The sequence below is a fragment of the Benincasa hispida genome, chromosome 3 (genome assembly GCF_009727055.1).
Source record: "Benincasa hispida cultivar B227 chromosome 3, ASM972705v1, whole genome shotgun sequence".
In the NCBI taxonomy this organism is placed as follows: domain Eukaryota; kingdom Viridiplantae; phylum Streptophyta; class Magnoliopsida; order Cucurbitales; family Cucurbitaceae; genus Benincasa; species Benincasa hispida.
The window spans coordinates 3,460,746-3,484,541 of NC_052351.1; the positions used below are offsets into that span (position 1 = coordinate 3,460,746).

General features: G+C 38.4%; 1 protein-coding gene and 1 long non-coding RNA gene across 7 annotated transcripts; both read left to right on the forward strand.

Annotated features, from left to right (window-relative positions):
- Window positions 1-280: 280 nt before the first annotated feature.
- On the forward strand, window positions 281-19,296 carry LOC120072828 (phosphatidylinositol-glycan biosynthesis class X protein). 6 transcript variants are annotated; one of them, XM_039025341.1, is made up of 6 exons: window positions 281-1,589; window positions 13,306-13,408; window positions 14,012-14,129; window positions 17,706-18,030; window positions 18,150-18,316; window positions 18,828-19,296. In XM_039025341.1, the coding sequence occupies exons 3-6, from the start codon at window positions 14,019-14,021 to the stop codon at window positions 19,098-19,100; spliced, it is 876 nt and encodes a 291-aa protein (XP_038881269.1). In that variant the 5' UTR covers window positions 281-1,589; window positions 13,306-13,408; window positions 14,012-14,018; the 3' UTR covers window positions 19,101-19,296. The 6 variants fall into 6 exon arrangements, with proteins under 6 accessions (XP_038881269.1, XP_038881270.1, XP_038881268.1 ...); XM_039025342.1 differs by having other exon boundaries at window positions 13,320-13,408; XM_039025346.1 differs by lacking the exon at window positions 13,306-13,408 and adding an exon at window positions 16,393-16,658 and having other exon boundaries at window positions 1,567-1,589; window positions 16,769-18,030; window positions 18,828-19,216.
- A 1,340-nt stretch (window positions 19,297-20,636) lies between these two features.
- LOC120074419 lies at window positions 20,637-21,935 on the forward strand. The gene is made up of 2 exons (XR_005480991.1): window positions 20,637-21,230; window positions 21,406-21,935. It is a non-coding gene; the product is annotated as an uncharacterized LOC120074419 (long non-coding RNA).
- Window positions 21,936-23,796: the final 1,861 nt, after the last annotated feature.

Consider the following 23,796-nt stretch of genomic DNA (forward strand, 5'->3'; position numbering starts at 1 on the left):
ACTACGAGTTTTAGGACATAAAATCCAACAAACTCCCACTTGGACTAAAACTCCTAGTGGAGTATCACAATGTTGAATTTAATCGAGAAACATATGAGTACAATAAACATATGAATACAATAAACTAGGGCATATATCCAAAAGTTCTCCCACTTGTCCTAGTTTACAAACTTCGTAGACCTAGACTCTATAGGTGACCTTCAAACACTTTAGCCGTGAGGGCCTTTGAAAACGCTAAAAAATAAAAGAAGAAGATAGAAGTCAAGGGAAAATGGAAAAAAAAAAATAGATTTAGCCTTAAATCGAAAAAAAATAGATTTAGCCTTAAATCGTGGACGGGGTACACGATTTATGTGTTGACTCAAAACTGTAGACCCCGTCCACGATTTCACAACTTTGTCAATAAATATTAAAATAACATTATTTTAAAAAAAATCAATATTTAATGCTAATTAAAATTCCTAGATATCTTCTCTTGCGTATAAACTTGGTGACTTTTCAACTTCTTTTCCTCTCTTATGCATGCAAGTATTCCATGTGTAATTCATGGATTTAATCTTTTCATTTTTGTTTGAATCTTAAAATGATAATATTTTAAAATTAACTAATTTGTTTGATTTAAGAAGTAAAATTTATCAATCAATAATTTTTTCCTTTTTAATTTAATGAGATTTTTTTTCATTTACATTTAAAAACCTTCCAAAAAATCCAATTTATAGACAATATTATGATGGATGCAAAAATCATGAATTACAAAAATTAATTAAAAAAATGTAGGCCTAATTGAATACTTGATCGGACTAGAATTTGAAAATGGCGGGAAAGAACAACTATAGATTATCTAATTTTAAATTTTTAATTAAATATGAAAAATATGACATTATGAAAAATTAAAAATCTAAAATTTGGAAAATGGATATTGAAATTAAAACATTAAATTGGTGGTTTGAGGGTAGATAAGAGATAAAAGGTAGAAAAGTAATTAATCATTTTAAGTTTTCATTGCTTCCATCACTTTTATCGTCAAAGGGCAAAAAACAAGTTTTGTGTCCAAAATTTTAAAAAAGAAAAGAAAAGAAAACGAAAACTTCAAAGGAGGTTAAAAATGTCAATTACCCCTCTTGTTGGCCTTTGACTTCACCTTCCAAACCCTTGCCGTCGTCCGTCGATCGTGGGTGAAGCTTCGGCCTCCGTTCGTCGTCGATCGTGCAGGTCAGCTGTGGATCCGGCTTCCGTTCGTCGATTCGGCCTCCATTCGCCGTTCGCGTGTAGGTCGATCCGGCGTATAGGTTTCTCGTTCGCGGTGGCCGTTCGCGTTTCGACCTCCGTTCGCCGCTCCGTTCTTCGCTCGTGTAGACCTGATCGTGGGTTTTTGGATCCGGTCGTCCACTAGTCTGATCTGCTCTTGGGTCATCCGATCCGGTCGTCAGCGTGGTGATTCAGCTCCGCTCGCCGGTGTTGTGCATTCGTCAGATCTGCCGGTCTCAGCCCAAATCTGTTCCAATATTTGAACTCTGGATCAGATCCGTTCAAGCTTGTGGGTTGAGTGAAGCTCATCACAATTTTGGTGTGGGTTGTTTGCTCTAAAGGTAAAATTTGATATTTATTTTCAATTTAGTAATTTAAAGTTATTTATTTATTTATTTTTATTTCAATGTTTAAGCTTCCTAAGATTTTGAAACGTTGGAATGAAAATAAGTTCAAGAACATGTGCTTTGTTCTTTTTGCTTGATGTGGTTCAATTTTATATAGATTTTTTTTTTTTATAATTATATTTTAGTCTTTAATATTTTGTGTATATTATTTTTTTTAAGTTTTTCTCACAATTTAATTTTAACAAATTTAGGTATTTTTGTTGATTATGGTTCATAAGATTTTGAAGCGTTGAAATGAAATTAGTTAAAAAAATATGAACTTGTTTGATGGCCTTGCTATTATCTTTTTGTTTGGTGGTTAATGTGCTTATAGAACATTTTCTTGGGTTATATTTTAGTCTTGAAAATATTTTATCTGTATTAGTTTGTGTTCGTCTCATAATTTGATATAAACAAGTTTAGGTCTTATTGTTGGTTATGGTTTAACTTCACGAGCTTAAAGTTATGTAATTCTTCCTCGTTATTGTTTCTCTCTTTTGTAGATTAAGTCACATATTGTACAATTTTGGATAAGTCATGGGTGAAAAAGAATAGCATGTCAATTGAGTATGGTTTAGGGGTTGAGATGTTTAATAAAAATGGTCTAACACTCAAATATGCTGAATGTCATGAGTTGTCCTTGTTTGAAGTGCGTGAATGTAAAGACTCTAAATGTGAATACAATAAGAGATCACTTATTTTTTTAATGGTATCGATCAAAGTTATCAGATATGAATTTTTCACGATGAATCATTACCGATTAAGAGAATAATGAAAATGTGTCTACTAATGCAAGAGAAGAAGTTGATGAGGATGATGTTGATGTTGATGACACAATTGGAATGTTTGAAGTTGCACACAACTATTTTAATGACAAATCCTATAATTTTGAAAAACTACTGGATGATGCCAATAAACCATTTTACCAAAATTGTAAAATTTTTACCAAAATGTCTACATTGATAAAGTTATATAATTTGAAAGCTAAATTTGGATGGAGCGATAAGTATGGGTATTAGAAGGGGCAAATTAATAAATAGTTAGTAAGTTGGTTAAGGTTTTTTATTATAAATAGAAGGGGTAGGGTTGAGAGGAGGTGTAAAGAATTTGGTAGTGGTTTCCTAATTGGGAAATACTGGGAAAGAGTAGCCCTCTCGAAAGGCTATGCTATATTGTAATTTTCTTCATTGATATTGCAATATAATTTTATCTTTTAGTGTTCTTGTTGATTCTTGTGTTCTCGAGTGTTATTGTTAGGTCGTATCCTAACAATACCCTCTATTTATTATTAAAATCATATTGTTGCCTTTAATTCAAATGGCTCAAAAGACCACAAGAAATATTTCTCAAGCACTCTAGTTTTACCTAAAGATAATAGTATAAGAGCATTTTAAGAAACCAACCACAAAAAATTTTCGGACAACATAAAATCAAACATAGTAACAGGGAAATTCCAATTGTCTCTAGCCAATTCGTAGTGGATGAACAAAAACAGAGGTCAAATTGTCTACCATAAGTGAATTTGGCCTCCTAACCCAACATGAAAACCAAAATTTGCTCCACAAATTTTTAGGCATCAATCATTACTTTAGTACCATTCGACATTCACACAACAGATGTGGAGAATCCAACCTGTAGTGAGTTTGCTCGACATTCTGTCTTCTCAAAGAAACTTTCATAACCATCTTGACAGGAAGGCTTCATTTATTTTCTAGTGTTATGGGTTAAACCTCTCTACCCAAGGGAAAGAAGGTTAATTTCTAGTTAAGCAAATGACTTCCCACATCCAATTGGGCTCCTCCCAAAATGGAGGGACTAGAAAAACTGTTTTGGTCAGGTCAATTGTTGGTAGGAAAGATTATTATTATTATTATGGATGGATGGGGTTGTACATGCAATCATGCGTTAGACATGGTTTATGTGTTTGCACCCATGCGTCTGAGGTCATGCGTCGGAATGAAGATGCGTTAATCTAGTATGCAATGACCACGCGTTCCTATCACAAGTTTTCTTACGCTCGCGCCAATTATAACGCGAACGCAAGTTTCTCGGGTAATCCGAGGTCGAACACAGGGACTTGTCACTCAATAATGCTTGTGAAGCAATGCGTTTGAGGCGATGAATAAAAAAATTAAAAAGAAGTTTAATGGATTTACACACTACTCCTACTCCTAACTAAACAGATTGAGCAATAGAAGACTTGCGATGAGAATAGGTAGAGACACAACAACCATCAACGTATAGTAATGTTTATTATCTTAAATCGTCTGAGTAATCCCAGCTCATTGCACTAACGCATCGCATACCTCTCGGTGGTCAGTCGCATGACTATATCTCTATAATGCATGGTTGTGTCGAGCATAAGATTGTGCTTATCTCTAGGAACAATGCGAACTTTGCTTTAGTGCGTTCCATCTCTTACCTTCTCAGGCAGTTAGACGCGGCTATTTAACTTATAGACAAACAATGCAACATCCCATAGACAAGCGTTGCTACAACCTTTCACCAAGCAAGGAGGATTAACTCACTATACTCGCACAATGCACACCTCTCGGTGGGTTGCTACATGCGTCCTATCTCTAGGCTACACGATTAAGCATGCGATCGCCTTTGATAAATAAACGCTAGATAAACTATGATAGAGATGAATATGATGAAGAAGACTACAATGAAGGAATCAAGATTTGCATTGATCACAAAATGTCTTAATATCTTAAGCTAAAATGTAATACAATACAGAGATTAAAAGAGAAATGAAGGACTCTGCGTCAAGGCTGCCGGTGGTGCCATGGATGAATGGTGGAGATGTCTCTCTCGAGCTCCATCTCTGGCGAAAACTCTAGTCGTCACTCGGTCTGATTTGTGGAGGTGAAGAATTCTCACTGAAAATCTGGTTCAAGCTCTCATCTGTGATCACAAACCTCTGCCTTGAGGCAGAAGTTCGGATGTGTTGAAATGAAGGTCCAAAGGCTATTTATAGAGTTTAAACGCCGACAGCTATCATGATTGTGTTATGGCTCACTGATGCTTTTGTCGCGGTATGGGCAATGTCACATCGTCTTATCTTGTTGATACTCACAAGGTATGCGTCTGAGCTTGCTTCAGCTGAAGCATCAACGCGTTCTACCCATCTTGCAATCTTCCTTCTATTATGGTTGTGACTCCGTGGCCGCAATTTCCATTTAATCACCGCATTCGCTTGATCACCACAACTTCCATGCAACGGACGCATACGATCACCGCAACTTCCATGCAACGGACGCATACGATCACCGCAACTTCCATGCATGATGCATACGATCACCATAACTTCCATGCAATGGACGCATACGATCACCGCAACTTCCATGTGATGGACGCATGCGTTTGTCTTTGCGATCGCCTGGCTTCAGCGCATGCGTTTGTCTTCGATTGCTTATTTCCAATGCATGTGTTTGATTCCTGCGATAGCTACAAAAGTAGACACTTTGGCATGGAGTAATGCATAATATTGGGGTCAGTGAGGATCTAGGTGCTAATTGACGCAAAACTCATTTTTTCGCAAATTCTAAGTATTATCACTGCATTTTCTACTTATTAGCCCTCATGATTCTAAATAAAAGGCTTATAATAACTGGCATTTCTGCCAGTTATCATCAATCTTTCACAAAGAATTTTCTCATCATCCAAATCTGAAAGTGAAGGTGTAGGCTATTAACCCCATTTCAAATTGAACATTAAACCTCAAGAATCTCACCGATCCGAGGAGGACAAAGCAAAGAATCAAGGAAGGACAAAGGATGTTAGCCTGCAAGCTGAAGTACCCAAGATTATTCAGACAGAGGGAGACTGGATGGGAATTTGTAAGAGACCTTACTGCCCTTTCAAAAAGTTTCTCCCGAATCATCAAAGCTGAAACCCAAACTGGTCTAGGCCAATTTCGCTTTAACTCCAAAAAAAAAAAAAAAAAAAAAAAAAAGCTTAGAAAACATTACCCAAATTGATTTCCATTAAAAATTTTCTCAAAACCTATCACACCCCCTCCCGAGCCTTGTCTCCCAGACTCGGAAGAAGACGTGAAGATAGCTGATACCACCCTTTTGATACCAATTGCCCAACTTTATACCATTCCACAAATAGCTAATAAATAAAACTTAATTCATTTTTATGAGCAATTACAAGGTTTGTACTATTATACAATATTAGTTTTAACAATCCTAATGACTTTCAAAGATACCCTTATAGTCCACAAAATGTGCACATGTCGACATTATCCTGCTAGACGTGCTGTAGGCACGCTAACAATTCCCAGGGTACAATCCCAATTTCCAATGCAAATCACAACAACAATATTTCATGAATTAAATCAAATGAAATTCAGAAAACACACTTTCCGATCATGCCATTTCCAAACTTTACACATATATATAGAATTCAACATAATAAAACAATAAAACCCCACTCACAGTTCTCCTGTTTATCCTTCAAGAATTTGCCTAGCACATCTCCTGGCCTGGGTTTCCTTGAATTTCACTTCTTTTCAAGAAATCCCAAATTAGTCCAAAAATTCCTCCAATAATTCTATTTTAATCCAAAAATAACTTAAAATTAGAATAACCAGCTTACCCCCTTTAAAAAAAACTAAAATAGGTTTAATTTTCCTAAAACAGCTTTTGGAGGTTGTTTTGGCAGGTTATGGGTGTTGGGGCTGCAAGGTGGGCGTGGACGCGCACAGCTGGGCACTGCTGGGCGTCAGACGTCGCACAGGGTGGGCAGGGACGCAGCGTTGGGCTGGGCATGTGCCTGGGCAACCGCGCGCGCAAGGTTGGTGGTGGGACACGTGCAACCGTGCGCTAGGGTGTCCGTACGCCTTGCCTTAGGCCTGTCTCTTATACACATCTAGATGTGTATAAGAGACGTCGCACAGGGTGGGCAGGGACGCAGCGTTGGGCTGGGCATGTGCCTGGGCAACCGCGCGCGCAAGGTTGGTGGTGGGACACGTGCAACCGTGCGCTAGGGTGTCCGTACGCCTTGCCTTAGGCGTTCGCACGCGCCTTGTGTTACAATCACACTTTCCGAAGCTTCACTAAGCGATTGTGCGGCACTTATTCCCGCTCATGAACAAGTCAGCCAATTCGAATACGGACAGTCGATGGGTGTCTCTCGCAACCTCCATCCCCGTTTTAGAGAAAGTGGTTTTAGAAAACGGGTTTGGAAAAAAGGTTTTCGCAAACAGTTTGATTGTAAGAATAGAGAAGAGAAAGATTGTAGTAGGCTAGAAAGTAATAAGCAACAACAACAACTTTATAACATACTACTCCGGGTATGGGGAAGTGGTGGTTAGTCTTATCCCCATATAGTGCATTCTGAACAAAAACACATCCACTACCCTTGCATATGGAAATGGGCGAGCGGTCACTCACTAAGAAAAGTACATATAAACCTAACTACCTAACAAAAGGAAATACATAGGATGAAAGCATAGTAAAAAGAGGTGAAGGCGGTCATGCGACCATTCTCTTCGTTGTGGCCTGCGGACGGGTCACCACCCTACATCTCTCCTCGGCATGGTTGGGATGATAGGGTTTCAGTCTACTTACGTAGATGACAGGATGAATCTCCATCCACGATGGTAACTGCACCCGATAAGAGGCTTTCCCAACCCTTTCGATGACTTCCACCGGTCCTTTAAAGTTGCTCACGAGGCAATGTTCTCTTTGCCCCCGACTTTGAAACTGTCCCAGGCACAAATTTACTTGAACCCAGTCTTCTGGTAGGAACTCTCGGTTTCTAGGCTTCCTTCTTCTTCTTCTCCTCCTCGTTGGAGTCGGGGACTTGTGTAAACTGTCCGGCTCCACAACACGACACTGATCCAAGACGTACAGGATGTCTTGGGGGGCCTTCTCTTCGTGGTTTCGACTGACTCGTGGGTAAAGTCCTCCAACTGGAGGGCCGAGATCATCCTTATCCCCTTCTGCCGTCTGATCTCAGCATGCACAACGGTGGGCGTAGAGCTGGTGATCACTAAACACTTGGTGAGGGGTATCGGTATTACCTTGTGCTCAAGCGAGAACTCCATTCCCAACACCACATCAAAGTCATCCATCTTAACGATCACGAAATCGGCAGGGCCACTCCAGTCCCCCAACTTTACGACTGTCCTCTTTGCCATTCCTGTAATCGGCAAGGCCTCAGAATTCACTACTTTTATTTTACCTGCGCCTCCTTTAAAACGGAGATTAAGCCGTCTGGCTTCTGTTTCGGACATAAAATTATGGGTGGCCCCCGAATCGACCATGTTACTTTTGGCCGATTTATGGTTGACCCAAGCATCAACATACATCAGTCTACCTCCGTGGGATCCCTTTTCTTCTCCTACATCCCTTTTGGAGGGCAGCTAAATATCTCAGGGCCCAACCCGTGGGGTGTTCTATCTTCCTTTGCTTGCATATTTTCGTCTTCTACCTGAATAGCTTTGCGTTTCCAGTCCGAAGTTAATGAGCTTGGAAAGCATTAAAGACGGCTCGTTTGGGACATTCGCTCGCCTTGTGCGGACCCTTGCATATATAACAGGATAAGGGCCTATAAAAATTCTTCTGATTCTACCCCGCCACGTATTTCCAGTCGTCTGCTGAGGAGGTCTATTATCCCCATTGTTGTCTTTATCTCCCCCACTGTTTCTCGATGGGCTCGAACCGTTGCTTTTTCTCCTCCTATTAGGGGATCTCGAGTGTTGCCTCATCTCTTGAGATTCATCAATTAAGTCAAATAACCGTTTGGCCGTTGCATATGCGGCTGGGAGATCCTGTATTCTTTGCTCATACAATTTTGTTTTTGCCCACGGTTTCAGGTCTTCGATAAAACAGAAAACTTTGTCTTTTTCGGACATGTCTCTTATGTCCAACATCAATCCGGCAAATTGTTTCATGTAATCCTTAATAGTATCAGTATGTTTCAATTCCTGTAGCTTGCGTCTTGCCAAAATCTCAACATTTTCAGGGAAGAACTGAAAACGCAACTCTTATTTCAGTCTCTCCCACGTGTCGATGGTACAACGACCCTTTTGGACATCCATGAAACGGGACTTCCACTATAACTTTGCATCCTTTGCTAGGTGCATCGTCGCTAGGGTGATCTTTGACTCTTCAGTCGCTGTGTTTGTAGCCCTGAAGTACTGTTCCATGTCAAAGATAAAATTTTCTAGCGCCTTTGCGTCACAAGCCCCACAGAAGGGCTTAAGCTTGGGTACTTTTACCCTGTTGAATTGGGCTACACCCCCGACTGGGGCTTGATTTCCCACCGCTTTAATGGTGAGGTTAATTTTTGTACTAATGTCCGCAATCTCTGCCTGGATGACATCGATGGTGGCTCGAAAGTTCTTGGACATTTTGATCACCATCTGAATGATCACTCTCTGCAAGTTGTCTAGTTCTTTGACACGCTCTTCTATCGGGGCAACAGATCCCGACGAACCATCCCCATGCTCAAGAGGCCTATCCATCGTAGTTTTTGCTTCTATGGTCTCAACCCTTGTCAACAATTCCCTGACGGGCATCCCGTCTAAGCGGCCAGCCACCGCATCAATTTCATCGGCCTTGTCGGCGACTTCTTGTAACCAAGTCTCTAGGAACCGAACCTGATCAGGAACTTCTATTAAATAGAGTATTTGCTCTTCAATCTCAACCAATCGGTCAACATGGGACATGCCCAACTGCTTCGTAGCAGATATGATCACAGCTTCTCAACTCTACGAGCCAACTTGGCTCTGATACCAACTGTCACAATTGCACTTTCCGAAGCTTCACTAAGCAATTGTGCGGCACTTGTTCCCGCTCACGAACAAGTCAGCCAATTCGAATACGGACAGCCGATGGCACACCGGGTGCCTTTCGCAACCTCCACCCCCGTTTTAGAGAAAATGGTTTTAGAAAACAGGTTTGGAGAAAAGGTTTTCGCAAACAGTTTGATTGTAAGAATAGAGAAGAGAAAGATTGTAGTAGGCTAGAAAGCAATAAGCAACAACAACATATTTATAACATACTACTCCGGGTATGGGGAAGTGATAGTTAGTCTTATCCCTATATAGTGCATTCTGAACAAAAACACACTGCTACCCTTACATATGAAAATGGGCGAGCGGTTACTCACTAAGAAAAGTACATATAAACCTAACTACCTAGCAAAAGGAAATACATAGGATGAAAGCATAGTAAAAAGAGGTGGAGGTGGTCATGCGGCCATGGGCAACACGCCCTGGACAAGCATGACCGTGACACCTTGCATGGAGCGTCTGCGCGTTGGCGATGACGCACAGGCAGGGCTGGGCGATGGGCTGTTGGGTGCGCGCGCAAGCACGGGCGTCAGGCGATGGGCGCTGCGCTGTGCTGTGCGTCCAACTGAGCTCTGCCTTCCAATGTCGATTTCTCTTTTTTCACCACTCCAACTCAAACGGCAGCCTAGAACCCCTCACTTAACTCTCTTTTGAACACTCTCACACTAAATCACTCAAAAGGCACGAGTGAATTGTGAGAAAACTCCCTAACCTGCCCTAATTATAGGCGTCCAAAACTCCCCTCTACATGACACCATCCAGCTCCATTGCATGTCCAAGTGCCCCTTCCTCAAGCTACCAATGCCTCCTTTGCCACCTTTGCCTTGAAGTGGCTTCATCTCCTTTAGCAAAATCAAAGTCCCAACTTTGCATGCCCTCTCATGCCTCTAGGCTCCACCTAGTCTTGGCTCAAACCTAATCTCCTTGTTCAGCACATGTCCGGATGAGTTGCAACCTAGCCTTGCTCTCCAAGACACAACTTGTTCAATGCATACTCAACCAAATGACTGGCGTGCTCCCTTGATCGCATAGTCTTTGTCGCAATGCTTGACTCTTCCTTGGCCCTTACTAGCCTCAAGTCCATCGCATGACCTCCCTTGGCCGCACTCTCTTTCCCCACGCATGGCTTGCCCTTGGCGCATGCCGTCCTTGGCCAACGCATACCTTCATGCACTCAACAACCATACTTAGGCCATCGGATGGTTCTCCAATGCATGCATGTACACTTCCTCGCATAGGCCAACATTGTCACATGCGTCCATGAGCCTTCCCTAACCTCTCAATGACCTAGCCATCTCATGGCTTCAACGCATAGGCATTACCTTGCCCTCCTCATGCGATCAACTTTTAATTACCTTGGCCAATGCCTTGTCCCTTCCCTCGGCCACCCACACCATGTGTCCATCATGGTCTTGCCAAGCACAACACCCCGTGCTTGGTGTCTTGGCCGCAAGCTTCACACCAACGCCTACATCAATGCATAGCCATCTCATTGCCTAGCCTAACAACCTAAGCATCATACGGTCTTATCAACGCACATCTCACAGCTGCACGCCTCACGCTCGCCCAGTGCCATGTGTTCAACCTTGCGCAACCCTACGCGTGCAACCGTGCGTTCACCCCCGCGCTACGCTTGGCCTGTTCTTGCACATCCGCCAGCGCCTTGCCTGGCCGCATGCCCTTCAACTAGCGCTTGCCTAGTTCATCGTATGAGCAGCCCACTCATGCCAACGCTTGGCCAGTGTCTTTATGTCATTGCACGACCACCCAACGCTCACACCTTGCCTTGCCAAGTGCAACATCCCAACGCTTGGTGCCTAGATTTGGCCGCACGACTCTTACCAACGCATGGTGCCTTCATGCGTTCAACCCTTAGTCAAAATTTGTCACCTAAAACTTCACTTAACCACAACTTAAGTTTTAGCCTTTAAGGTCCAATTTTCAACACAAGGCATTTTCCTTCTCTTTTGTTCCTCTACAAGCTTCCTTATTAATCAAATTCTAACCTAATTCACTTAGGTGAAATTCAGGGTTTCACAAAACCTCCATCAAACAGCAGCATAACAAAAATTCAAGGGGTTAAAGCTCAATAACAACATCTAAATTGACTTGGAAAAGTAATTCGACGTAACAATTACTCTTAAAAACTCGCACAACAACGTGGCACCTTGCTGGACAGCATTCAAAATCCTTTGAACTCTCAAATTGAACGTAGAAACAGAGTGGGTATCTAGATTCGATGTCGAACAGGCTCTGGGGAATGCTTCAAATGTTAAATATGCTCACTAAGGGTTGTGGATGATGCAAAACCCTCGTTGAACTCGTCGGAGGAGATGAGTTTTGATTAAAAACGTGTCTAGCGACACGACGTTAGAGTCGGACGATAGTTGAAGTTGGATGGTTGGCAACGACTATGCAGCAAGGAGGATGGAGGGAGAATGGTTGGGCAGTTGGCAATGGCTATCAGTTTGGGTAATGTTTTCTAAGCATTTTTTTGGGGAGTTAAAGTGAAATTGGCCTAGACTAGTTTCGGTTTCAGCTTTGTGATGATTTGAAGGAAACTTTTTGAAAGGGCAGTAAGGTCTCTTACAAATTCCCATCCAGTCTCCCTCGGTTGGAATAATCTTGGGTATTTCAGTTTGCAGGCTAACATCCTTTGTCCTTCCTTGATTCTTTGCTTTGTCCTCCTCGGATCAGTAAGATTCTTGAAGTTTAATATTCAATTTGAAATGGGGTCAGCAGCCTCTCTAATATTTATCACCCATTACGAAGTTCATAGAAGTGTTGATACCTTCACTTTCAAATTTGGACGGTGAGAAAATTCTCTTGAGAGATTGATCTGACCAAAATAGTTTTTCTAGTCCATCCATTTTGGGAGGAGCCCAATTGGATGTGGGAAGTCATTTGCTTAATTCGAAATTAATCTTCTTTCCCTTGGGTAGAGAGGTTTAACCCATAACACTAGAAAATAAATGAAGCTTTCTTGTCAAGATGGTTATGAAAGTTTCTTTGAGAAGACAGAATGTCAAGCAAACTTAGTACGGGTTGGATTCAAATGGCTAGTTCCACATCTGTTGTGTGAATGCCAAATGGTACTACAGTAGTGTTTGATGCCTAAAAATTTGTGGAGCAGATTTTGGTTTTCATGGTGGGATATGGAGCCCACATTCACTTATGGTAGGATGGTGGCTTGATTGAAGACAATTTGTCTAGAGTTTCTTAAAAGTTAAAGTTACCTTTTGTACATACCCAACTTGAGAAGATTCCTAGCTGCACATCTTGAGATTAATGTGAATTACACTATAAATATGGAAGATATTGTTTTTGTTTATCCATTACAAATTGGCTAGAGACAATTGGAATTTCTCAGTTACTATGTCTGATTTTATGTTGTCCGAAAATTTTTTGTGGTTGGTTTCTTAAAATGCTGTTATACCGTCTTTGGGTAAAACTAGAGTGCTTGAGAAATATTTCTTGTGCTCTTTTGGGCCATTTGAATTGGAGGCAACAACGTGATTTTAATAATAAACATGGGGTATTCTTAGAATACCACCTCACAAAAATCAACCAGAACACTAAAAGATAGAATTATATTGCAATATCAATGAAGAAAATTACAATATAACATACCCTTTCGAGAGGACTACTCTCTCTCAGTATTTCCCAATTAGGAAACCACTACCAAATTCTTCACACCTTCTCTCAACCCTACTCCTATTTATAATAAATAGCCTTAACCGACTTACTAACTATTTACTAATTTGCCCCGTCTAATACCTATACTAATATTCCACTAATTATCCCAACATATTCTTTACTAGGTGTCTTACAAATATCTTGTAGTTTTACTAATCTTATCAGTACACGGCGTCTAGTTGGAGTGCTTTCCAGAAGGTGTTTTTGTGAATACTATTTCTGCCATCAACTTAGACGAGTGGTTTTTCCTCTAAAACTGCTTCATAAGATATGTTCCATTTCCCTAATCTCTAAAGTTATATGTTTTTTTTTCCCTTAAAAAGGTCTTTGTTCATTATTATTAAAAAAAAATGGTAGAAAAGCATTGGCTAGAACTTCTGGACCTATTGTCTTTGTAGCTTTCTCTGAGCTCTAGTTATTCTCATAACTAACCCTTATTATTATCAATATTTAAAAAAAAAAAAAAACTGTTGCTAATTGGGGTGGTTTTTGGTTATTCCTAGGCTTTTGTTGGTTTGGTCTTCTCATTTATAACTTATCTGTTCAAATAATTGGCTAGTTTCTTTCTGAGAAAGAAATGGAAAAATGTAAAGTTTACAATCTTTTACAATTCAACTTGCAGATACATTCGAATAAAAAAAAAAAAGATTGATTATGCATCAAAATTGCATCAGTACATCAAAGGCTTTTTGTAAATATATTGAGTTGATAGACGTGACTCTCTTGTTTTTCTATCTTCCCTTTTTTATTTGGATTTACTACTTTCATTTCCTTGAAGAATCTTTTAGTGTTGAAAATTTCAGTACATTGGTACAGATGGTCTTATACATAATCATTCAAACCATAACACTGTATTCTTATTTTCTTTCAGTTATGTGATGAAGGCCGAGCCGCATACTCCTGTTCGTATTTATTTATTGTTGGGAATTTCATTGGTTTTCTACCCTACATTTGGCTCTTGCCTTGATGGCATTTCACACTCTAGTAAGGTCAGTCCTAGCAATTTATGTTCCTTGACATTTTTTTTCCATTTAAATTTATTAGATTTTACATGTGTGAACTATGATACTGCATTTATGCCTATTCATGTGCTATATTAGTTCCGGTAGATTTCACTGTCTTTTGTCGTTAACAAAGAGCTATCACTTATTGGGTTTAGACTAAAACTATGCCATTAGTTTTTATGTTTCCCTGTTACCAAACTCTTGCTGCATCTAGTTGATATATAAAGTTGTAATCTTTCTTTTTAGCATCTTTTAAGTAAAATATATTTTTTCTTCCAAATGAATTTTCCTTGTTTTTTTTCTCCTATTCCCAAATTGCATGAAAAGTAGGAAAGATGTATGTTGAACCAGATCCATAGGTGTTCCCTTTTTTTTTTAAAAAAAAACCAGATCCATAGGTGTTTAAGAAATGGGTTTGGGGTCCTATCATGTGTGCATTAAGAGTTGAAAAAGGTTTTACTCATCTCATCTTGCAAGCTTCTTGAGTACAACCAGCTATTTAGTATAAAGCACGACATTTAACTTGGGTTCACTGTGGGCAACTACCCAAGGTCAGTGAGGTTCTTATATTTTAAAGTCGTTGTAAACGTTTTGCTTAGTTCCTTCTCAGCTGGCCTATATGAGTTTGCAGCTGGATGGATGGGTTCAAGAGTTGGCGTCTTTTATATTATGCATAACTTAGTCATGTTTAGGAATTTGAAGGTTGCACGTGCACTCTTAGCAATTTGAATGAGCAATTACCAGCTTCTCCCTTTTGTATCAATGGGGGGAGCACTTTGGAAGTCCAACAGACACGATCAGTTTCCCCCCAACTTTTATTCTCTCATTTAGGCGTTGTAGATGAAAACTGTAAGAAGGATGCCATTGTTGATTTCAATCTGATTTTTTAGTCCAAAAGGCAAAAAGTCATCCACGCAGCCCCTAATTTTCGTTATTCTTGGAAAAGTAGAACGGTTGAATCATTGGTTAACCATGACTTAGGCCCAGATTTTTTGGAGGAGAATTGTGTTTGGCATATGATTCCTTTAGAAGACCAGTCTTTAAGAAAGGAGTCCCATGCAAACATCCATCAATCTTCCTTCTCCACCCCAAGATCAAAGGTCATTTTTACTAAAGGAAACTTCAAACAGGTAATTGAAAAGTCCTCTCCTTGATTTGATATTTATGATGATGACTTTGATGTCAGTATGAGCAGCGAGGAGTCTGATATTCATGCTCTAGATACAGTGGTAGAGGAAAGATGCCTGAAGATTATTTTGAAGAAGCCTACAACACTTTATTTCAACAATAGGAGGACAAGATTTTGTTAGAAGAAAGATCCATCTCTTTCTCAAAACCCCTCAAAATTCTCTTCATTAGTAAATGCTTATGGTCTTCAGTTTCAGGAGATTCCATCCTTTCTGTCCAGCAGACTTTTTGAGGTTCTTGTTTTGTTGAAAATATGAAAATCATCTAATGGATTACATGGTCTTGGGGTCAAGTCTAATCAGGTGGCTTTAAAGCATTCTCTTAAGACTCATTTTTCGGATTTGGTGCCGACACAGCACCTTGAATCTTCAGCCTGAGGCCCATGACAAAGGAGTCCACACTCCTTTCTTCGACGTTTGTGACATTGGAGGAAAAACAAGAGTCTGGTAAAGGCCCTCTTATAAGGTGATACTGATTTCTCACCTTGCTCTAGGCTCAGGAACTCTCATAAGCATTTGTGTTTTTTTCTTTCTGGTTATCAACTTTAAAATAGTCAAAATTGTATGTTTTCTAAACCTTGCATGCATAATAATGCCCAAGGTCTATTTTAGAAAAGTTGGGTTGTTACAATTGTCAAGATCTCTCTTTTTCTTCCTTCTTTCCTTCCACCGGAGAGGAGGCCATATTGAATACATTCCCCATTAAACTACTATTTCAGAAAATTTTCATTATCCATATTGTCATACTATTAAATATTCTGGCCTTTGATATTTGGAAGGATCTTCTTCACTTTACCACTGTTATAACTATTAGTTGGCCGATAATACTTGGAAAGTAATCAAATTGGGTTGATCTGAGTGCCATTAGTCATTAGTAGTTTGAAGAGAAAGAGAGATCATTTGATTGGACCATTATTGTAGTGTTGTGTGCTCTCCAGCAAACAATGACACCTCAATATCTATATTTTAATTTAAATAATATTTGTTGCTGTGAAAAACATAGTTTTAACAAGTTCATAGACTATGCAGAAAATTATATGTGTAATTACATGCTGTTGCAGAATTGCATTGACAACATAAAAGTGCATCTCTGTCGTTACTATCCACAAAATACTACTTCAGAGACTCAAACTGTATCAATCTTCTTGTCATTGTTGTTGAAAGCATTCATGGGTCAGTTCTTTAACTTTGCTCAATCAGTGGTGGGTGATGGTAAAGCGATCAGATTCTGGCTGGATAAGTGGTGTGATCCTCAACCTCTCGCTCACAAATTTCCAGACATTTTCTCCATCTCTTTAAAAAAGGATGCAGTGATCGTAGATTGCAGGTGTGTCTCTAGTCAAGCGTGGGATTTGGGCCTTAGAAGACGTATTTTTGATAGAGAGGTTGGTGATATGATTGCCATTTTACAAATCCTTTAACTCTTGGGTTCTTCAGGAAGTCATGATTGCATCGGTTGGAAGATTGATGCCTCCGGGAAGTTTACCACCAAAATCACCTTCCTTAACATTGTTAGGAAGCCCCCCTATTTTACCTTTCCTTTGTTGAAGCTGATCTGGAAACTTAAAATCCCTAAAAAGGTTAAATTCTTCCTTTGGTCCCTCGCTTATAGAAGCCTTAATACTCATGACAAAATGCAGAGGAAGCTTAAAAATAACTACTTAATACTCATGACTATGTCCTTGTGTTCTAAAAGACGAGGAGAGCTTGGACCAATCTTTTCCTGCATCGTAAAACGTCTCTAAGGGTTGGTCCCATTTGATAAGTACCTTTGGTTTGGTGAGCTGCTGTCCCAAAAAAATTGATGATTGCTTGCTTGAAGGGTTGGATAGCCACACCTTTGGTGGAAGAGGGAAAGTGCTTTGGAGATGTGCTACGCGGTCTCTTTTGTGGTGCTTATGGAATGAAAGAAATAGTCGTATTTTTGAAGATAAGTATGCTTCTTTTGGTTCTTTTTGGGCTTTTGTTCAACATACGGCCTCTTGATGGTGCAGTAACTATACCAATTTATTTTGTAATGATAGTCTTTTGATGATCTCTAACAATTGGAAAGCTCTTCTGTATTAGCTTCTTGGAGAGGGGTCTTCTCAACCCTTTGCCATTAGGCTGTTCCAATGTTTTTTTGATGGAATATACATGTGTGTTTCTTGTCAAAAAAAAAAAAAAAACATTCATGGGTTAGATAACTTTACTCCCTAAAAGTGTGATTTGTTTGATCTTATCCTCTTCAGTCATTCATCGAGTACACAAGTGTTTGCTATTATTGATGTGTCTTTGTTGGTGCAAAAGAGCATTATAAATGTTCTAAAGATTGTTCCATCTCGTCAACCTTATCTTCATTTTTATATTCTTGCTCTTGTACTTAATTTTTCAGGTTGGAAGATATATTATGGGATCCTATTATGAAAAATACGAAAGTTTTATTGATGCACATTTTGATGGTTTCCTGTCTCAAGATCTTCCTGTCAACATATGTGAAGTTTTACCATGCGATCTAAATACTGCGCTAAGTCTCTCAATTCGGTCGAGGATCAACGGTGAAGGTTCCCACCGTCAACTTTCATCAACCATCAAGTTCAACATTAAAAAATCCATGTCACAGGTTCCCATACAACACTGTAAGTTTATCATCATTGAACGACTACCATCAGGAGTTTTTGCTGACCCGTTTGAATTGGAACATCTTCTTCATCGAGCTGGTAAGACATATTTACATTTCTTTTGTTTCTTTTCATGATTTTCCGTTTTTTAGCCTTAGCAAATGGCATTGTCTTTAAGATAGGTTCAACCCTCTTCTTAAATTGTTTTCTTTTGGCAGTATTTAGTGATGTAGCTGTTTTCGGAGATACAAATTTGGAATTGCCTTCAGTCCTCTCCAACATCTCTGTTGTCGAGGTTCACAAGGACATTGGTCCCAACATCTTGTCACACAACAAGAATTTGCTTGATTTCACCGTTGATCTGCCTTTACATTCACGATATCCGGTAAGCCTGAAATATCTTTTAGAATACTGCTCTAGGTAATTTGGGTGTCAACGCTTTGAATATTTTGCGAGCGAATGTTTATAGAATGAAAAAGACATATAATGCATAACGTTATGGACTTTAACTTACAAAAAACGAGCTCAACTAGTATAAATTTGGGTTAGACTATAATTACAAATGAATTTACAAGTGGAGAACCAAGTAGAAGGAAAGACAGTAGTCGAACTCCAAAACAAGTCACTATTAGTTTCTTGATCACGAAAGATTCTAAAGTTTCTTTCAAACGCCACCCTCCAAACTCTAGAAGGTGAAGATCCCAATGGACTTTTGCATGAGCATTTACCTGAGGACCTTCAACTAAGCTTTCTTGGGCCAATACCATTGCATTTTGAATCAAGCTAAATATACATTTTAAAAATCACATAAATATAGCGGTTTATATCCCCTATGTCAAAATGTTCAAGGAAAGCTTAAGATTCGATAGTAATTAAATTTTCTTGCTGTATTGCAGCGATTGGATGAAAGTGGTTACGTGCAAGTTAGATTGAAGGCTCCAGACTTGTTTTTGCAGTGTAGCATACAGGAAAAACCACATAATAGGAGCTGTTTATTTAAGTTGGAAAGTGATGATGCAGAGGCAGATCTTACATGGTCGATACCAGCAGGTAAACGATCGGATGCTGGAATTGTTAGAGCTGTGACCTTTGTTTCTGCTCTGTTATCAGTACTATGCATTGTATTTTTTACACAAATCAGACAGCTCAAAGTTATGAAGCAATGTTAATTGGTTCAACATTTCTTCTTCTTCTCAAGATTAAGTTTTGGCTCGAGTTGTAAAAGAAACATTTTGGTTGAGATACAAATAGAGTTAGAATTTAGTTCCTATGATTTAAAAATTAACATCCATCCTTGTAGTTTGACAAAAGCTGCTATATTTACGTGGCCTTTATTAAATCATATGAACTATTTGTGAGGTTTTATCAAATTATAAGGATGAAATTCTAGTGGGTTTTAACAAACTATAGAGATAACCATCATGAGTTGGTTATGTTAAGTAGGGAGGAATCCTTGAGAAAGGGCCAAGATGAGTCATGAGTTCAATTTATGGTGATTATCTACTTAACATTTAATATCTTACGGATTTTTTTGACACCAAATGTTGGAGAGTCGGTGGATTATCTTGTGAAATTAGTCAAGATGTGCGTAAGTTGACTTAGACACTCCGGATATAAAAAAACAAAAAACAAATGGTAGGAATAATGAGGTAAGGATGAGTTTTAATCAAGGTGAGTTGTGGAGATTAGCTAAAAGGAAAAACAATTTGCTTCTTTTATAGGTAGGGGAATTCATGAAATTTTGCTCCAATTTTACCCTTTATTTACTCATGCATTTTCTATTCGGCCATCCTTATATACAGTTAGGGGATGTTTGACATGCAAGTTTGGAATTTTAAACCTATAAATGTTAAGCATAGGGATTAGGTTGGGAGGTTATGGAGTGCAGACTTAAGTAATCTAAGAATGAAGTGTAGATTTATAAATATTTAGTTTGTAAAATATTTTCTTGAATTTAATCACCGGTTAGATTTTAGATTAGTTTAAATTTGTCATCTTAATTATTTTAATATAGTTATTTTAAAATAAACTAAAAAATTTAGAAATATATATATATATTTAATTTGAAATAGAGATTTTGACTAAAATTATAAATTTATTTAATCTATTGTTTTAATAATTTGATATTTTAATCTTACTAGATTTTGAAATAAAATTCCATAGACTTTTGTCACTTTAACTAATTTGAAAATAATCAATATTTTTTTACCATAATACGTTGACTTAAAATTGAAATAAATTAATATTTTAATATTAAATTCAATGATCGAAAAACGATACTTTTTTCTTAACAAATTACATTTGAGGAATAAAATATCATAAATTTTGAGTTTTAGTTTTTATTTGGTCGCTAAGTTGTTTTAAACATTTTAAATCTTTATGTCTAGATAATGATTCTAAGTCTTCAAGTTAGTTCAATTGACCAACAAAAAAATTAAAATGTTATTAAATTAATTAGAACTTTCAAACATATATAGTTCACATATAACTAGCAGTCTACTGACGTGTTTAGAATGTCAGAAAAAAAATGTCTTTTAAATATTCATTTTTAATTACACTTTTAAAACTCATTAAAATAATAAAAAAAAAAACATACATGTATTGTAATTATTTCTTAAAAGTGTTTTTATATACAAATTTGTCTAGTTTGTTATATACTAAGAGTATTTTTATTAATGTTTTTCAAAGTTGGTTGTTGGCGGTCGTCGGAGGTGGTAGTCGGAGGGTGGCTAACGGAGTTGATGGCTGGAACTTTGCCAGTGTGAGGGGAATGGGGTTGCCAGAGGTTGGTCAATGGTGGCTAGTGGCGACTCGAGGTTGGTCGACGATGGTCATCAAGGTGGTGGCTAGAGTTGGTCGGTGGTGGTCACTGAGGTGGTGACTGGAGTTGGCCGGTGGCAGTCGTCCGAGGTGGCGGCCAGAATTAGTCGGAGGTGGTGCCGAAGTCGGCCGGCGGCATTAGCCTGAAGTGGTTGTCGGAATTGGCCGTGATGGTCACCGAAAATGGTGTCCGGTGTATTTAGATTAAATTAGAAAAAAAAAAAAGAAACCATAGGTTTGAATAGTAAATGGAAAAAGATGTAACATGCCAAGATTTCTTAAATACATGTTTCAAATAAGAGTTGAATTTAGAATGCCTAACGCATCCAATCTCAACCCTTGAAACAAATAGGGTCACAAAATTATTCATCATCACGGAGCACGAGCAAGATGGTCAACACTCGTGACTGGGAATTTCGCTTCGCTCCGACGAATAATTGGAATAAGACAGGGCATGCTGCCAATACATAAAAAATTATGTGTGTTTTCCCTTTCTTTCGTGCAAAAGTTTTGATAGCCTCATACACCCCTTCCTTTTATAATAATATATATATATAATTAATCATTTGGGTGGCACCACAAGTTGTTTTGATTAAAAAAAAGAACTGAATGGTTAACTTTTTTGTTTTGTTTTTTTTTTTTTCTCTTTTTTAGAGAACAATTGCATAAAAGGAACTGAATAGAGACCATAATACAAACCTCCTCGACAAGAGCGGAGGAGAATCAATCTGGAACACAAAAAGAATCTCACCCAACACCTTCAGAGAAAGAAGAAGAGAGATCTACAAAAACAAACCCTAAAGCAACCCCCATCAACCGCCGCGCGGGAGGAGACGATGAGTAACCCTAATTGCCGAATGATGGCACCAACAGAAAGACTCAACCTTAACAACCGAAGACAATGGAGCTATCTCCTTCACCAAAAAAAAAAAAAAAAGGAAAAAAAAAAGTTCAAACAGGTCAATATCCATATGAGAAATGGCATAAATGAGATCCGCACAATCAGACTCCACAATCAGAGGGAGAGGAGGGGAAACACCACCAAACTTGAAAAGGAGATCAGACAGGCCCCTAATCATCACAAAGGCTTTCAGATTTTTAGTGGCTCAATTCACCCTCACCTGCCCATACGAGAATTGAATTGTTAACTTATGACACCTAATATATTGCCCTTTTGATATTCAGTAGTTCTGGCTCCAAATATGGTTAGCATATAATTGCTAAAGATAAAAAAGTTCATCTAAAGTTTTCGTAAAGAAATTAGAGTTCTTGTGGCTCTAAAAGAACCTAGAACTTTGCTTTCGTATTTAGGGGGTGTTTGGTTTCTTTTACACTTTCACCCTTTACCAAGAAACACAATCTTCACCTTTATCTCTATTTTCACTGTAACATCCTAAATTTTCAGGTAATTTTATTTAATTAACTCAAATTATTTGAGATTGTATAATGAATTTTAGAGATTAAATTGGTTTATTTTGAGGAGATAATACATTTTAAATTTATGGGCAATTAAAGATTTGGGAGTCGGATTTTTATTTATTTATTTAATTAAAATTTAAGGAGAAAGAAAAGGTATTAACATATTGATATATTGGGAATTGGGGTTTAAGGAGGAGGAAAATTGTTTATATTATTTTGGGCTCTCCGTAAAGCGTGCAAGAAAAAAACAAAAAGAAAAGAAAGCAACAGAGGGTTGTCCTTCTTCCTTCGTGAATCACCCAAGCGCCAACCCCCTCTTTGTAAAGCACGCTTGTCGTCGACTGCCCTGTCGCGCTAGCCTCCTTTCATCGCCGGTTTGCATGGTTGCCGTCAATTTTTTTTTTTTTGTACGAATGATCAATTGGGAGGCTCAAATGAAAAATTACCACATGGAAAGTGGTCTTCTTATGTTATAAACATGTGATTTTACCAATGTCCCTGAGATGCACTCCACGCGCCTGCCAATACGAATTTACCCAATCCTCGATAGCTCGTCACTCAATACCCGATGGCTCATCACATGTTCCTCGATGCACAACCACTCAATACCCAGTTTCATGGTCACTCGATACGGCTGCAATCGACACGTGTATACTTGATCATATCCACATTAAACTTGATGCTCGATTACTTTATACTCGATTCTTTTGAATTCTCTGTGTCATTGGAACATGCTCTATAGTTAATGCTCATGTATGAATATATACAAATTGAGAAAGTTTCTGACAATATACATGATTCTTTCAAATCAATTTCTTGAAATGTGAAGTAATTTTTTTTTATTAACTAAGAACAAACAGAATTGAAACACAAAAGAGAAAATCGAGATCACTTTCCCTTAAAAAACCCACTTTACAAAACCTATTTTTCTTGACGGATATCAAATTATAAAAGCATTGAGATCATTTCACTATATTGTCTCACACCACAAGTAAGTAAATGTGCTTTTTCCTGTTCAGTTTTTTACTTTTTCGACAATATGCGAGACATACGAACGTAGCAAAGAGAACGAGTGGGTGTGAGTTTGTGAGTGTACAATGATATATGTAAATCGCTCCCAGTGGAGTGAGGATGAGGGGAGAGAGCTATGAAACAGTAAGCATTGAGTTGAGAATGTCAAGCATCGAGCATCGAGTAGCGAGTGTAACGAGTATAGCGAGTATTTAACAGTTACCTATTTTCCTAACTGCTCACTTTTTGTATTGTTTTTTTTTTTTTTTTTAAGAATGGAGAAGCATATATTCTTATGTTATGGTTGATAGATTAAACATGCAAAATGCGAAAGCTAACAGAATCAATAAGCACTCTAATTACACTTAATTTGAGTTTAAAATCATGCATAAAACAATTTTACAAAAAAGAGGGTTTCATACTTTGTAGAAACTCTTCAAATCCTTGTGAATTCCACGAATTTGACCTCAAAGCAGTAGTGGACTACAAAGAGAGTCTTCTCTAATATTCTCAATCTTAGATTAAGTGGTGGAAACTCTTAATTAAGTTGGAATTTAAAGAGTTTGAGATTGAGAGTAATTTTTTTTTCACAAATTTCACAAATTTCCAATTTTG

Coding starts and splice junctions, on each gene's coding strand:
- LOC120072828 (XM_039025341.1), top strand. CDS start 14,019: ATGAAGGCCGAGCCGCATACTCCTGTTCGTATTTATTTATTGTTGGGA. Junction 14,130..17,705: donor GCATTTCACACTCTAGTAAG/GTCAGTCCTAGC, acceptor TTAATTTTTCAG/GTTGGAAGATATATTATGGG. Junction 18,031..18,149: donor ACATCTTCTTCATCGAGCTG/GTAAGACATATT, acceptor TTCTTTTGGCAG/TATTTAGTGATGTAGCTGTT.